At 45.0% G+C, this 17,684-nt stretch overlaps 1 protein-coding gene across 1 annotated transcript in view; it reads left to right on the top strand.

Annotated features, from left to right (window-relative positions):
- Window positions 1–11,687: 11,687 nt before the first annotated feature.
- QSOX2 (quiescin sulfhydryl oxidase 2) overlaps window positions 11,688–17,684 on the top strand; it is an 81,129-nt gene continuing 75,132 nt past the window's right edge. Inside the window, exon 1 of the mRNA XM_088461424.1 lies at window positions 11,688–12,002. Coding sequence (XP_088317550.1) covers window positions 11,744–12,002 — 259 coding nt within the window. The 5' untranslated portion in view covers window positions 11,688–11,743. The remainder of the gene's footprint in view (window positions 12,003–17,684) is intronic.

Here is a 17,684-nt window from a genome sequence, read left to right as displayed (position 1 = left end):
GGTCTCCTGGTGACCCCACTGTCCCGCATGTCTGATATCTGCCCATGGCCTCCTGGTGACACCACTGTCCCACCTGTCTGATATCTGTCCATGGTCTCCTGGTGACCCCTCTGGATGCTTGTCGTACAGGTATAGAGGGGTGGTTGGGACATTGATATTTGCGGTATATTCCCAGAAACATGCATTTTCGGGGGATACCAGCAAATATTTAGTATCATCCCAATGTATGAAGAATGGATGGCAGCAGCCCAAATGTGTTTTAAGGGGGGATGCGATGCTGTCCGATTTAGCAAGCAGCCCAGAGTTGCTGTAGCCCAGGGGTTCCCAACCACGGTCCTCAAGGCACACTAAAGCTGGCCACACACAGACCAACTTACATCCAACTAGCTGATTATTTGGAATGAAAACCTGGTAAGGTATGATAGTAAATGACAATCAGCAATTTTCTCCCAAACACCGGAAAATGGACAAAAACTGTTGATTGAACAAATTGTTTAGATCAAACATTTCACAAACTTCTCTGACGCCATTTTCATCTGTTTTCTGGCATTTAGGAGCAAATTGCTGATCATCAGTTACTCCCATACATTACCAGATTCTCATTCCAACCAATCAACTATTTGGATGGTTGGATGAAAGTTGGTCTAGTGTGTGGCCAGCTTTACAGTCCAGGTTTTAGGGATAGCCATACTTGAGCACAGGTGACTTAATTAGTGCCTCAGATATTTTGATGAAACCATCTGTGCACAATCATTGATATCACTAAAACCAGGACTGTAAAGCTGGCCACACAGCTACAGATTATCTGTCCAACCAGCCAACTAGGTGATTGGTTGGAATGAGAATCTGGTAATGTATGGGAGTAACTGATGATCAGCAATTTGCTCCTAAATGCCAGAAAACAGATGAAAATGGCGTCAGACAAGTTTGTTAAATCTTTGATCTAAACTATTTGTTCAAACAACAGTTTTGGTCCATTTTCCAGCGTTTGGGAGCAAATTGCTGATCATCAGTTACCCCCATACGTTACCAGATTTTCATTCCAACCAATTAACTAGTTGGCTGGTTGGACAGATAATCTTTAGATGTGTGGCCAGCTTTAGTGTGCCTTGAGGACGGAGGTTGGGAATCACTGCTGTAGCCTATAAGCTACACTACGTAAAATGTACCGGGAGAGGGTTCCCCCAGCACTGGACAACGCACATGCATAGTCAAAGCGCACATGCGCAGGAGCCGGCACAGGACTGATGCGGTCTCTTCGCTCTGAGCACATCACAGGGACGGCCTCATTTCAGAGCCCCTGTCCTGCGTGTGCATCTGGGTGATATAATTGCGTCCTGACATGGCTAAATGGGTCCCTCAGGGGGCATTGTGCAGCTTTCTGCCTCTGGGAATAACTTTACATTGTAGAAACTCTTATTTGGGAGGTTTTGGGGGTCAAAATCTTACCACGGACAGTGCAGCCTCCCAGGTCACCAGAAACCAGTACCTGATGCCTCATTAGAGTCCGTTATAAACCACAGATTGTGTACGTGCGTGCAAGACAATTATGTCTTCTATTAATTATAAGAGGGAGGGGACACTGGGGCGGGGGCTATCATGTGCCGTCAGCTGTATACAGCGTTGCTCAGAGCGTGCCTAGAAATGGGTGGTTCCTCCAGGACAACTGGACTGTACAAAGTGCGTTTCCATTATAGGGATAAAGATGAGGCCTAGAAGTTGTCATGTCACATAAGAGCACCTGCACTGCGATTTTACGCCATCGCCATGTCATCCGAAAACCATCAAACATCTATTCTGCCAAATCTCGCTCTCTACTGCGACATGTAGATGATGGCTCATAGCAGAAATCCTTGCAAAATCATCAGAACCATGCGTTGTTCATTCTACACAATAGAGTCCCAGGGGAGGCAGCCATGTTGTGCGCACTACCTGGGTTACAATGTGCGATAAGCGATACAATGATAAAATGATCTGGTAGTAGTATTAGTGTACATAGGGCAGTGGCAGTATTAGTGTACATACGGTAGTGGCATCAGATGGATAGTATTAGTGTACATACGGTAGTGGCATCAGATGGATAGTATTAGTGTACATACGGTAGTGGCATTATATGGATAGTATTAGTGTGCATATGGTAGTGGCATTATATGGATAGTATTAGTGTACATACTGTAGTGGCATTATATGGATAGTATTAGTGTACATACTGTAGTGGCATTATATGGATAGTATTAGTGTGCATATGGTAGTGGCATTATATAGATAGTATTAGTGTACATACGGTAGTGGCATTATATGGATAGTATTAGTGTACATACGGTAGTGGCATTAGATGTATGGTATTAGTGTACATACGGTAGTGGCATTAGTTGGATGGTATTAGTGTACATACGGAAGTGGCAGTATTAGTGTACATAGGGCAGTGGCATTAGATGGATGGTATTAGTGTATATACGATAGTGGCATTAGTTGGATAGTATTAGTGTACATACGGTAGTGGCATTAGATGGATAGTATTAGTGTACATACGGTAGTGGCATTAGATGGATAGTATTAGTGTACATACGGTAGTGGCATTAGATGGATAGTATTAGTGTACATATGGTAGTGGCATTATATGGATAGTATTAGTGTGGATATGGTAGTGGCATATAGATAGTATTAGTGTACATACGGTAGTGGTATTTTATGTATAGTATTAGTGTACATATGGTAGTGGCATTATATGTATAGTATTAGTGTACATATGGTAGTGGCATTATATGGATAGTATTAGTGTACATACGGTAGTGGCAGCATTAGTGTACATACGGCAGTGGCATTAGATGGATAGCATTAGTGTACACATGGTAGTGGCAGCATTAGTGTACATACGGTAGTGGCATTAGATGGATAGTATTAGTGTACATACGGTAGTGGCATTATATGGATAGTATTAGTGTACATACTGTAGTGGCATTATATGGATAGTATTAGTGTACATACTGTAGTGGCATTATATGGATAGTATTAGTGTTTATACAGTAGTGGCAGTGTTAGTGTACATACGGTAGTGGCAGCATTAGATGGACGGTATTAGTGTACATACGGTAGTGGCATTATTAGTGTACATACGGCAGTGCATTAGATGGATGGTATTAGTGTACATACGGTAGTGGCAGCATTAGTGTACATACGGTAGTGGCTTAGATGGATGGTATTAGTGTACATACGGTAGTGGCATTAGATGGATAGTATTAGTGTACATATTGTAGTGGCATTAGATGGATGGTAATAGTGTACATATGGTAGTGGCATTAGATGGATGGTATTAGTGTACATACGGCAGTGGCATTATGTGGATGGTATTAGTGTTCATACGGTAGTGGCAGTGTTAGTTTACATACGGTAGTGGCAGCAATAGATGGATGGTATTAGTGTACATACGGTAGTGGCATTATTAGTGTACACACGGCAGTGGCAGCATTAGATGGATGGTATTAGTGTACATACGGTAGTGGGATTAGATGGATGGTATTAGTGTACATACGGTAGTGGCATTAGATGGATGGTATTAGTGTACATACGGTAGTGGCATTAGATGGATGGTATTAGTGTACATACGGTAGTGGCATTATATGGATAGTATTAGTGTGCATATGGTAGTGGCAGTATTAGTATACATACGGTAGTGGTATTAGATGGATATTATTAGTGTACATACGGTAATGGCATTAGATGGATAGTATTAGTGTACATACGGTAGTGGCATTATATGGATAGTATTAGTGTACATACGCTAGTGGCATTATATGGATAGTATTAGTGTACATACAGTAGTGGCATTAGATGGATGGTATTAGTGTACATATACGGAAGTGGCAGTATTAGTGTACATACGGCAGTGGCATTAGATGGATAGTATTAGTGTACATATGGTAGTGGCATTATATGGATGGTATTAGTGTTCATACGGTAGTGGCAGTGTTAGTGTACATACGGTAGTGGCAGCATTAGATGGATGGCATTAGTGTACATACGGCAGTGGCATTAGATGGATGGTATTAGTGTACATACGGTAGTGGCATTAGATGGATGGTATTAGTGTACATACGGCAGTGGCATTAGATGGATGGTATTAGTGTACATATGGTAGTGGCATTAGATGGATGGTATTAGTATACATACGGCAGTGGCATTATGTGGATGGCATTAGTGTTCATACAGTAGTGGCAGCATTAGATGGATGGTATTAGTGTACATACGGTAGTGGCAGTATTAGTGTACATACGGCAGTGGCAGCATTAGATGGTTGGTATTAGTGTACATACGGTAGTGGCAGTATTAGTGTACATACGGCAGTGGCAGCATTAGATGGATGGTATTAGTGTACATACGGCAGTGGCAGCATTAGATGGATGGTATTAGTGTACATACGGCAGTGGCAGCATTAGATGGATGGTATTAGTGTACATACGGTAGTGGCAGTATTAGTGTACATACGGCAGTGGCAGCATTAGATGGATGGTATTAGTGTACATACGGCAGTGGCAGCATTAGATGGATGGTATTAGTGTACATATGGCAGTGGCAGCATTAGATGGATGGTATTAGTGTACATACGGTAGTGGCAGTATTAGTGTACATACGGCAGTGGCAGCATTAGATGGATGGTATTAGTGTTCATATGGTAGTGGCAGCATTAGATGGATGGTATTAGTGTACATACGGTAGTGGCAGTATTAGTGTACATACGGCAGTGGCAGCATTAGATGGATGGTATTAGTGTACATACGGTAGTGGCAGTATTAGTGTACATACGGCAGTGGCAGCATTAGATGGATGGTAGTAGTGTACATACGGTAGTGGCATTATTAGTGTACATACGGCAGTGGCAGCATTAGATGGATGGTATTAGTGTACATACGGTAGTGGCAGTATTAGTGTACATACGGCAGTGGCAGCATTAGATGGATGGTATTAGTGTTCATATGGTAGTGGCAGCATTAGATGGATGGTATTAGTGTACATACGGTAGTGGCAGTATTAGTGTACATACGGCAGTGGCAGCATTAGATGGATGGTATTAGTGTACATACGGTAGTGGCAGTATTAGTGTACATACGGCAGTGGCAGCATTAGATGGATGGTATTAGTGTACATACGGTAGTGGCATTAGTTGGATGGAATTAGTGTACATACGGCAGTGTAAGTATTAGTGTACATACGGTAGTGGGATTAGATGGATGGTATTAGTGTACATACGGCAGTGGCATTAGATGGATGGTATTAGTGTACATACGGTAGTGGCATTAGTTGGATGGAATTAGTGTACATACTGTAGTGGCATTATATGGATAGTAATAGTGTGCATATGGTAGTGGCATTATATGGATAGTAATAGTGTGCATATGGTAGTGGCATTATATAGATAGTATTAGTGTACATACGGTAGTGGCATTATATGGATAGTATTAGTGTACATACGGTAGTGGCATTAGATGGATGGTATTAGTGTACATACGGTAGTGGCATTATATAGATAGTATTAGTGTACATACGGTAGTGGCATTATATAGATAGTAATAGTGTGCATACGGTAGTGGCATTATATGGATAGTAATAGTGTGCATATGGTAGTGGCATTATATAGATAGTATTAGTGCACATACGGTAGTGGCATTATATGGATAGTAATAGTGTGCATATGGTAGTGGCATTATATAGATAGTATTAGTGTGCATATGGTAGTGGCATTATATAGATAGTATTAGTGTACATACGGTAGTGGCATTATATGGATAGTAATAGTGTGCATATGGTAGTGGCATTATATAGATAGTATTAGTGTACATACGGTAGTGGCATTATATGGATAGTAATAGTGTACATACGGTAGTGGCATTATATAGATAGTATTAGTGTGCATATGGTAGTGGCATTATATAGATAGTATTAGTGTACATACGGTAGTGGCATTATATGGATAGTAATAGTGTACATACGGTAGTGGCATTATATGGATAGTAATAGTGTACATACGGTAGTGGCATTATATAGATAGTATTAGTGTACATACGGTAGTGGCATTATATGGATAGTAATAGTGTGCATACGGTAGTGGAATTATATAGATAGTAATAGTGTGCATATGGTAGTGGCATTATATAGATAGTATTAGTGCACATACGGTAGTGGCATTATATGGATAGTAATAGTGTGCATATGGTAGTGGCATTATATAGATAGTATTAGTGTACATACGGTAGTGGCATTATATGGATAGTAATAGTGTGCATATGGTAGTGGCATTATATAGATAGTATTAGTGTACATACGGTAGTGGCATTATATGGATAGTAATAGTGTACATACGGTAGTGGCATTATATGGATAGTAATAGTGTACATACGGTAGTGGCATTATATGGATAGTAATAGTGTACATACGGTAGTGGCATTATATGGATAGTAATAGTGTGCATATGGTAGTGGCATTATATAGATAGTAATAGTGTACATACGGTAGTGGGATTAGATGGATGGTATTAGTGTACATACGGTAGTGGCATTATATGGATAGTAATAGTGTACATACGGTAGTGGCATTATATGGATAGTAATAGTGTGCATATGGTAGTGGCATTATATAGATAGTATTAGTGCACATACAGTAGTGGCATTATATGGATAGTAATAGTGTGCATATGGTAGTGGCATTATATAGATAGTAATAGTGTACATACGGTAGTGGCATTATATGGATAGTAATAGTGTGCATATGGTAGTGGCATTATATAGATAGTATTAGTGTGCATATGGTAGTGGCATTATATAGATAGTATTAGTGCACATACGGTAGTGGCATTATATGGATAGTATTAGTGCACATACGGTAGTGGCATTATATGGATAGTAATAGTGTGCATATGGTAGTGGCATTATATAGATAGTATTAGTGTGCATATGGTAGTGGCATTATATAGATAGTATTAGTGTACATACGGTAGTGGCATTATATGGATAGTAATAGTGTACATACGGTAGTGGCATTATATGGATAGTAATAGTGTGCATATGGTAGTGGCATTATATAGATAGTATTAGTGTACATACGGTAGTGGCATTATATGGATAGTAATAGTGTACATACGGTAGTGGCATTATATAGATAGTATTAGTGTACATACGGTAGTGGCATTATATGGATAGTAATAGTGTACATACGGTAGTGGCATTATATGGATAGTAATAGTGTGCATACGGTAGTGGCATTATATAGATAGTATTAGTGTACATACGGTAGTGGCATTATATGGATAGTAATAGTGTGCATATGGTAGTGGCATTATATAGATAGTATTAGTGTACATACGGTAGTGGGATTAGATGGATGGTATTAGTGTACATACGGTAGTGGCATTAGATGGATAGTAATAGTGTACATACGGTAGTGGCATTATATGGATAGTAATAGTGTACATACGGTAGTGGCATTATATGGATAGTAATAGTGTGCATACGGTAGTGGCATTATATAGATAGTATTAGTGTACATATGGTAGTGGCATTATATGGATAGTAATAGTGTACATACGGTAGTGGGATTATATAGATAGTATTAGTGTACATACGGTAGTGGCATTATATGGATAGTATTAGTGTACATACGGTAGTGGCATTATATAGATAGTAATAGTGTACATACGGTAGTGGCATTATATGGATAGTATTAGTGTGCATACGGTAGTGGCATTATATAGATAGTATTAGTGTACATACGGTAGTGGCATTATATGGATAGTATTAGTGTACATACGGTAGTGGCATTATATAGATAGTAATAGTGTACATACGGTAGTGGCATTATATGGATAGTATTAGTGTACATACGGCAGTGGCAGCATTAGATGGATGGTATTAGTGTACATACGGCAGTGGCAGCATTAGATGGATGGTATTAGTGTACATATGGCAGTGGCAGCATTAGATGGATGGTATTAGTGTACATACGGTAGTGGCAGTATTAGTGTACATACGGCAGTGGCAGCATTAGATGGATGGTATTAGTGTTCATATGGTAGTGGCAGCATTAGATGGATGGTATTAGTGTACATACGGTAGTGGCAGTATTAGTGTACATACGGCAGTGGCAGCATTAGATGGATGGTATTAGTGTACATACGGTAGTGGCAGTATTAGTGTACATACGGCAGTGGCAGCATTAGATGGATGGTAGTAGTGTACATACGGTAGTGGCATTATTAGTGTACATACGGCAGTGGCAGCATTAGATGGATGGTATTAGTGTACATACGGTAGTGGCAGTATTAGTGTACATACGGCAGTGGCAGCATTAGATGGATGGTATTAGTGTTCATATGGTAGTGGCAGCATTAGATGGATGGTATTAGTGTACATACGGTAGTGGCAGTATTAGTGTACATACGGCAGTGGCAGCATTAGATGGATGGTATTAGTGTACATACGGTAGTGGCAGTATTAGTGTACATACGGCAGTGGCAGCATTAGATGGATGGTATTAGTGTACATACGGTAGTGGCATTAGTTGGATGGAATTAGTGTACATACGGCAGTGTAAGTATTAGTGTACATACGGTAGTGGGATTAGATGGATGGTATTAGTGTACATACGGCAGTGGCATTAGATGGATGGTATTAGTGTACATACGGTAGTGGCATTAGTTGGATGGAATTAGTGTACATACTGTAGTGGCATTATATGGATAGTAATAGTGTGCATATGGTAGTGGCATTATATGGATAGTAATAGTGTGCATATGGTAGTGGCATTATATAGATAGTATTAGTGTACATACGGTAGTGGCATTATATGGATAGTATTAGTGTACATACGGTAGTGGCATTAGATGGATGGTATTAGTGTACATACGGTAGTGGCATTATATAGATAGTATTAGTGTACATACGGTAGTGGCATTATATAGATAGTAATAGTGTGCATACGGTAGTGGCATTATATGGATAGTAATAGTGTGCATATGGTAGTGGCATTATATAGATAGTATTAGTGCACATACGGTAGTGGCATTATATGGATAGTAATAGTGTGCATATGGTAGTGGCATTATATAGATAGTATTAGTGTGCATATGGTAGTGGCATTATATAGATAGTATTAGTGTACATACGGTAGTGGCATTATATGGATAGTAATAGTGTGCATATGGTAGTGGCATTATATAGATAGTATTAGTGTACATACGGTAGTGGCATTATATGGATAGTAATAGTGTACATACGGTAGTGGCATTATATAGATAGTATTAGTGTGCATATGGTAGTGGCATTATATAGATAGTATTAGTGTACATACGGTAGTGGCATTATATGGATAGTAATAGTGTACATACGGTAGTGGCATTATATGGATAGTAATAGTGTACATACGGTAGTGGCATTATATAGATAGTATTAGTGTACATACGGTAGTGGCATTATATGGATAGTAATAGTGTGCATACGGTAGTGGAATTATATAGATAGTAATAGTGTGCATATGGTAGTGGCATTATATAGATAGTATTAGTGCACATACGGTAGTGGCATTATATGGATAGTAATAGTGTGCATATGGTAGTGGCATTATATAGATAGTATTAGTGTACATACGGTAGTGGCATTATATGGATAGTAATAGTGTGCATATGGTAGTGGCATTATATAGATAGTATTAGTGTACATACGGTAGTGGCATTATATGGATAGTAATAGTGTACATACGGTAGTGGCATTATATGGATAGTAATAGTGTACATACGGTAGTGGCATTATATGGATAGTAATAGTGTACATACGGTAGTGGCATTATATGGATAGTAATAGTGTGCATATGGTAGTGGCATTATATAGATAGTAATAGTGTACATACGGTAGTGGGATTAGATGGATGGTATTAGTGTACATACGGTAGTGGCATTATATGGATAGTAATAGTGTACATACGGTAGTGGCATTATATGGATAGTAATAGTGTGCATATGGTAGTGGCATTATATAGATAGTATTAGTGCACATACAGTAGTGGCATTATATGGATAGTAATAGTGTGCATATGGTAGTGGCATTATATAGATAGTAATAGTGTACATACGGTAGTGGCATTATATGGATAGTAATAGTGTGCATATGGTAGTGGCATTATATAGATAGTATTAGTGTGCATATGGTAGTGGCATTATATAGATAGTATTAGTGCACATACGGTAGTGGCATTATATGGATAGTATTAGTGCACATACGGTAGTGGCATTATATGGATAGTAATAGTGTGCATATGGTAGTGGCATTATATAGATAGTATTAGTGTGCATATGGTAGTGGCATTATATAGATAGTATTAGTGTACATACGGTAGTGGCATTATATGGATAGTAATAGTGTACATACGGTAGTGGCATTATATGGATAGTAATAGTGTGCATATGGTAGTGGCATTATATAGATAGTATTAGTGTACATACGGTAGTGGCATTATATGGATAGTAATAGTGTACATACGGTAGTGGCATTATATAGATAGTATTAGTGTACATACGGTAGTGGCATTATATGGATAGTAATAGTGTACATACGGTAGTGGCATTATATGGATAGTAATAGTGTGCATACGGTAGTGGCATTATATAGATAGTATTAGTGTACATACGGTAGTGGCATTATATGGATAGTAATAGTGTGCATATGGTAGTGGCATTATATAGATAGTATTAGTGTACATACGGTAGTGGGATTAGATGGATGGTATTAGTGTACATACGGTAGTGGCATTAGATGGATAGTAATAGTGTACATACGGTAGTGGCATTATATGGATAGTAATAGTGTACATACGGTAGTGGCATTATATGGATAGTAATAGTGTGCATACGGTAGTGGCATTATATAGATAGTATTAGTGTACATATGGTAGTGGCATTATATGGATAGTAATAGTGTACATACGGTAGTGGGATTATATAGATAGTATTAGTGTACATACGGTAGTGGCATTATATGGATAGTATTAGTGTACATACGGTAGTGGCATTATATAGATAGTAATAGTGTACATACGGTAGTGGCATTATATGGATAGTATTAGTGTGCATACGGTAGTGGCATTATATAGATAGTATTAGTGTACATACGGTAGTGGCATTATATGGATAGTATTAGTGTACATACGGTAGTGGCATTATATAGATAGTAATAGTGTACATACGGTAGTGGCATTATATGGATAGTATTAGTGTACATACGGTAGTGGGATTAGATGGATGGTATTAGTGTACATACGGTAGTGGCATTAGATGGATGGTATTAGTGTACATACGGTAGTGGCATTATATGGATAGTATTAGTGTACATACGGTAGTGGCATTATATAGATAGTAATAGTGTACATACGGTAGTGGCATTATATGGATAGTATTAGTGTACATACGGTAGTGGCATTATATGGATAGTATTAGTGTACATACGGTAGTGGCATTATATAGATAGTAATAGTGTACATACGGTAGTGGCATTATATGGATAGTATTAGTGTACATACGGTAGTGGGATTAGATGGATGGTATTAGTGTACATACGGTAGTGGCATTAGATGGATGGTATTAGTGTACATACGGTATTAGTAGGCCGCGCTCTTCCTGCCTGTACGGTAGCAGTGAGCAGAAAGCCCGCCCCCTCCGTGCAGTGACGTCACGCGGTGAGAGGCCGCCGCTGGAGCCGTCGCTATGGCCGCACGTTGCGGGGCTCCGGGGCTGCTGCTGCTGCTGCTGCTGCTGGTCCTGGCCGTGGTCGGGGCGCTGAGGGCGGCGGAGAAGTCGCTGTACGGGCCGCAGGACGCGGGGATCTCTGTGCTGGAGCGGAGCTTGGTCAGCAGCTCCCTGTACAACTCATCTTCCGCCTGGCTGCTGGAGTTCTACTCCTCCTGGTGCGGGCACTGCATCAACTACGCCCCCACCTGGCGGCTGCTGGCCTCCGACCTGCAGGGTGAGAGCTCCGGGGGCGTTACACACACTATGGGGGGCATTACACACACTATGGGGGGCATTACACACACTATGGGGGGCATTACACACACTATGGGGGGCATTGCACACACACTATGGGGGCATTACACACACACTATGGGGGCATTACACACACACTATGGGGGGCATTGCACACACACTATGGGGGGCATTGCACACACACTATGGGGGGCATTGCACACACACTATGGGGGGCATTGCACACACACTATGGGGGCATTACACACACACTATGGGGGCATTACACACACACTATGGGGGCATTACACACACACTATGGGGGCATTACACACACACTATGGGGGCATTACACACACACTATGGGGGCATTACACACACACTATGGGGGCATTACACACACACTATGGGGGCATTACACACACACTATGGGGGCATTGCACACACACTATGGGGGGCATTGCACACACACTATGGGGGCATTACACACACTATGGGGCATTACACACACTATGGGGGCATTACACACACACTATGGGGGCATTACACACACACTATGGGGGCATTACACACACTATGGGGGGCATTGCACACACACTATGGGGGGCATTGCACACACACTATGGGGGGCATTGCACACACACTATGGGGGGCATTGCACACACACTATGGGGGGCATTGCACACACACTATGGGGGGCATTGCACACACACTATGGGGGGCATTGCACACACACTATGGGGGGCATTACACACACACACACACTATGGGGGGCATTACACACACTATGGGGGGCATTACACACACTATGGGGTGCATTACACACACACACTATGGGGGGCATTACACACACACACACACTATGGGGGGCATTACACACACACACACACACACTATGGGGGGCATTACACACACACACACACACACACACACACACACACTATGGGGGGCATTACACACACACACACACACTATGGGGGCATTACACACACACTATGGGGGCATTACACACACACTATGGGGGCATTGCACACACACACACACACACACTATGGGGGCATTGCGCACACACACACACACACACGCTATGGGGGCATTACACACGCACTATGGGGGCATTACACACGCACTATGGGGGGCATTACACACACACTATGGGGGGCATTACACACACACTATGGGGGGCATTACACACACACTATGGGGGGCATTACACACACACTATGGGGGGAATTACACACATATGGGGGACATAACACACGCACCATGGGGGCGTCACACACACGCGCACACAGTATGGGGGCGTCACACACACGCGCACACAGTATGGGGGCGTCACACACACGCGCACACAGTATGGGGGCGTCACACACACGCGCACACAGTATGGGGGCGTCACACACACGCGCACACAGTATGGGGGCGTCACACACACGCGCACACAGTATGGGGGCGTCACACACACGCGCACACAGTATGGGGGCGTCACACACACGCGCACACAGTATGGGGGCGTCACACACACGCGCACACAGTATGGGGGCGTCACACACACGCGCACACAGTATGGGGGCGTCACACACACGCGCACACAGTATGGGGGCGTCACACACACGCGCACACAGTATGGGGGCGTCACACACACGCGCACACAGTATGGGGGCGTCACACACACGCGCACACAGTATGGGGGCGTCACACACACGCGCACACAGTATGGGGGCGTCACACACACGCGCACACAGTATGGGGGCGTCACACACACGCGCACACAGTATGGGGGCGTCACACACACGCGCACACAGTATGGGGGCGTCACACACACGCGCACACAGTATGGGGGCGTCACACACACGCGCACACAGTATGGGGGCGTCACACACACGCGCACACAGTATGGGGGCGTCACACACACGCGCACACAGTATGGGGGCGTCACACACACGCGCACACAGTATGGGGGCGTCACACACACGCGCACACAGTATGGGGGCGTCACACACACGCGCACACAGTATGGGGGCGTCACACACACGCGCACACAGTATGGGGGCGTCACACACACGCGCACACAGTATGGGGGCGTCACACACACGCGCACACAGTATGGGGGCGTCACACACACGCGCACACAGTATGGGGGCGTCACACACACGCGCACACAGTATGGGGGCGTCACACACACGCGCACACAGTATGGGGGCGTCACACACACGCGCACACAGTATGGGGGCGTCACACACACGCGCACACAGTATGGGGGCGTCACACACACGCGCACACAGTATGGGGGCGTCACACACACGCGCACACAGTATGGGGGCGTCACACACACGCGCACACAGTATGGGGGCGTCACACACACGCGCACACAGTATGGGGGCGTCACACACACGCGCACACAGTATGGGGGCGTCACACACACGCGCACACAGTATGGGGGCGTCACACACACGCGCACACAGTATGGGGGCGTCACACACACGCGCACACAGTATGGGGGCGTCACACACACGCGCACACAGTATGGGGGCGTCACACACACGCGCACACAGTATGGGGGCGTCACACACACGCGCACACAGTATGGGGGCGTCACACACACGCGCACACAGTATGGGGGCGTCACACACACGCGCACACAGTATGGGGGCGTCACACACACGCGCACACAGTATGGGGGCGTCACACACACGCGCACACAGTATGGGGGCGTCACACACACGCGCACACAGTATGGGGGCGTCACACACACGCGCACACAGTATGGGGGCGTCACACACACTATGGGGGCGTCACACACACACACATACACCCTATGGGGGCGTTACACACACAATGGAGGTGCGTTGCAGGCGCTGGGGGGGGCTGACACACTGTACACTGGGGGATGGGGCCTGACACACTGGGGGGAGAAGAGAGGGGCTGACATAATGTACACTGGGGGGATAGAGGAGCTGACATAATGTACATTGGGGGGGAGAGAGAGTGGGGCTGACATAATGTACACTGGGGGGGAGAGAGAGGGGCTGACATAATGTACACTGGGGGGGAGAGAGAGGGGCTGACATAATGTACACTGGGGGGGAGAGAGAGGGGCTGACATAATGTACACTGGGGGGGAGAGAGAGGGGCTGACAAAATGTACACTGGGGGGGAGAGAGAGGGGCTGACATAATGTACACTGGGGGGGAGAGAGAGGGGCTGACATAATGTACACTGGGGGGGAGAGAGAGGGGCTGACATAATGTACACTGGGGGGGAGAGAGAGGGGCTGACATAATGTACACGGGGGGGGGGAGAGGGGGCTGACATAATGTACACTGGGGGGGAGAGAGCGAGAGAGTGTCTGACATAATGTACACTGGGGGGGAGAGAGAGGGGCTGACATAATGTACACTGGGGGGGAGAGAGAGGGGCTGACATAATGTACACTGGGGGGGAGAGAGGGGCTGACATAATGTACACTGGGGGGGAGAGAGGGGCTGACATAATGTACACTGGGGGGGAGAGAGGGGCTGACATAATGTACACTGGGGGGGAGAGAGGGGCTGACATAATGTACACTGGGGGGGAGACAGAGGCTGACATAATGTACACTGGGGGGGAGAGAGGTGCTGACATAATGTACACTGGGGGGGAGAGAGGTGCTGACATAATGTACACTGGGGGGGAGAGAGGTGCTGACATAATGTACACTGGGGGGGAGAGAGGTGCTGACATAATGTACACTGGGGGGGAGAGAGGTGCTGACATAATGTACACTGGGGGGGAGAGAGGTGCTGACATAATGTACACTGGGGGGGAGAGAGGGGCTGACATAATGTACACTGGGGGGGAGAGAGAGGGGCTGACATAATGTACACTGGGGGGGGAGAGAGAGGGGCTGACATGTACACTGGGGTGGAGAGAGAGGTGCTGACATAATGTACACTGGGGGGGAGAGAGGTGCTGACATAATGTACACTGGGGGGGGAGAGAGGTGCTGACATAATGTACACTGGGGGGGAGAGAGGTGCTGACATAATGTACACTGGGGGGGAGAGAGGGGCTGACATAATGTACACTGGGGGGGAGAGAGAGGGGCTGACATGTACACTGGGGGGGAGAGAGAGGGACAGATATAATGTACACTGGGGGGGAGAGAGAGAGGCTGACATAATGTACATGAGGAGGGGGGGGTTCTGTCCTGCACCTATAGGTATAGTCGGTTTTCCATATTGGGAGCACCCTGGGGTAACCTCACTCTCCAGTCACAGCTGTAGTTCCCAATATTTTACTTGTGTCTTAGCAGGTTTTGTCTCCTGTTCCTGCAGATAATTGTGGGCACTATGCCATGTAACAGTGTGTGACTGACGTGTGCCCGCTGTGATAAAGACCAGTATCTCTGAGATTACCTTGTATACTGGGTGCAGAATGTGATTATTAGCACCAGTAATCTACCGCAACTACACCCACATATGGGCACCCGACGCTCCTTCTGTGTTTCTGGTCCTTGGGGATGGGGCCTGACAGGTTCCGGATTCTCGAGCTGGGGTTCCTGTAGTTTCTGAGGACCGGGTTTTGTGTAAGGGTAAATATAGAAGTCTTAGGAGAGCATGGATAAGTGTAATGGAGTTGTGCCCTGGGGATAGGCTCAGGGTTGCTGCCTTTCTGTGGTGCCGCGTTTGTTGGCAGAATATTCTCTGTGGTATCCAGTAGCGCTCTGGGGATCCAGCAGTATCGGCATCGGGAAGCGTCATAGCGGTGACTGGTCCTTTAGGAATAAGGGAGAGAGATAAAGTACCAACCAATCGGCTTCTAATGCTGGGTACACACTGGTCAATATATCGGTGCAACCGCTCCAGTCATCCAGGGGTTCTAGATCAGTGGCCCTCAGAGCACACTAATAGTGCATGTGTTCTAGGTCTCCTGATTCTGAGTCACACGTGGCAACGTCTAATGGCACTCACCCATCTGCGCCTAGCTAGCAGTCCTGCTAAGGTCGCAGAAGACGAGAAGGTACTGCAGTGACCCCATGTAGTGCTCTCTGTTGGGGGAATAGCTAGCAGACCTGCTAAGGTCGCAGAAGACGAGAAGGACCTGCAGTGACCCCATGTAGTGCTCTGTGTTGGGGGAATAGCTAGCAGTCCTGCTAAGGTCGCAGAAGACGAGTAGGACCTGCAGTGACCCCACGTAGTGCTCTGTGTTGGGGGAATAGCTAGCAGTCCTGCTAAGGTCGCAGAAGACGAGTAGGACCTGCAGTGACCCCACGTAGTGCTCTCTGTTGGGGGAATAGCTAGCAGTCCTGCTAAGGTTGCAGAAGACGAGAAGGACCTGCAGTGACCCCATGTAGTGCTCTCTGTTGGGGGAATAGCTAGCAGTCCTGCTAAGGTCGCAGAAGACGAGAAGGACCTGCAGTGACCCCATGTAGTGCTCTGTGTTGGGGGAATAGCTAGCAGTCCTGCTAAGGTCGCAGAAGACGAGAAGGACCTGCAGTGACCCCATGTAGTGCTCTCTGTTGGAGGAATAGCTAGCAGTCCTGCTAAGGTCGCAGAAGACCAGAAAGACCTGCTCTGACCCCATGTCGTGCTCTCTGTTGGAGGAATAGCTAGCAGTCCTGCTAAGGTCGCAGAAGAGGAGAAGGACCTGCAGTGACCCCATGTAGTGCTCTCTGTTGGGGGAATAGCTAGCAGTCCTGCTA

Source organism: Taudactylus pleione, unplaced genomic scaffold, assembly GCF_031769625.1.
Source record: "Taudactylus pleione unplaced genomic scaffold, aTauple2 ptg001045l, whole genome shotgun sequence".
NCBI classification, from domain to species: domain Eukaryota; kingdom Metazoa; phylum Chordata; class Amphibia; order Anura; family Myobatrachidae; genus Taudactylus; species Taudactylus pleione.
This window is presented reverse-complemented; position numbering and strand designations above follow the sequence as displayed.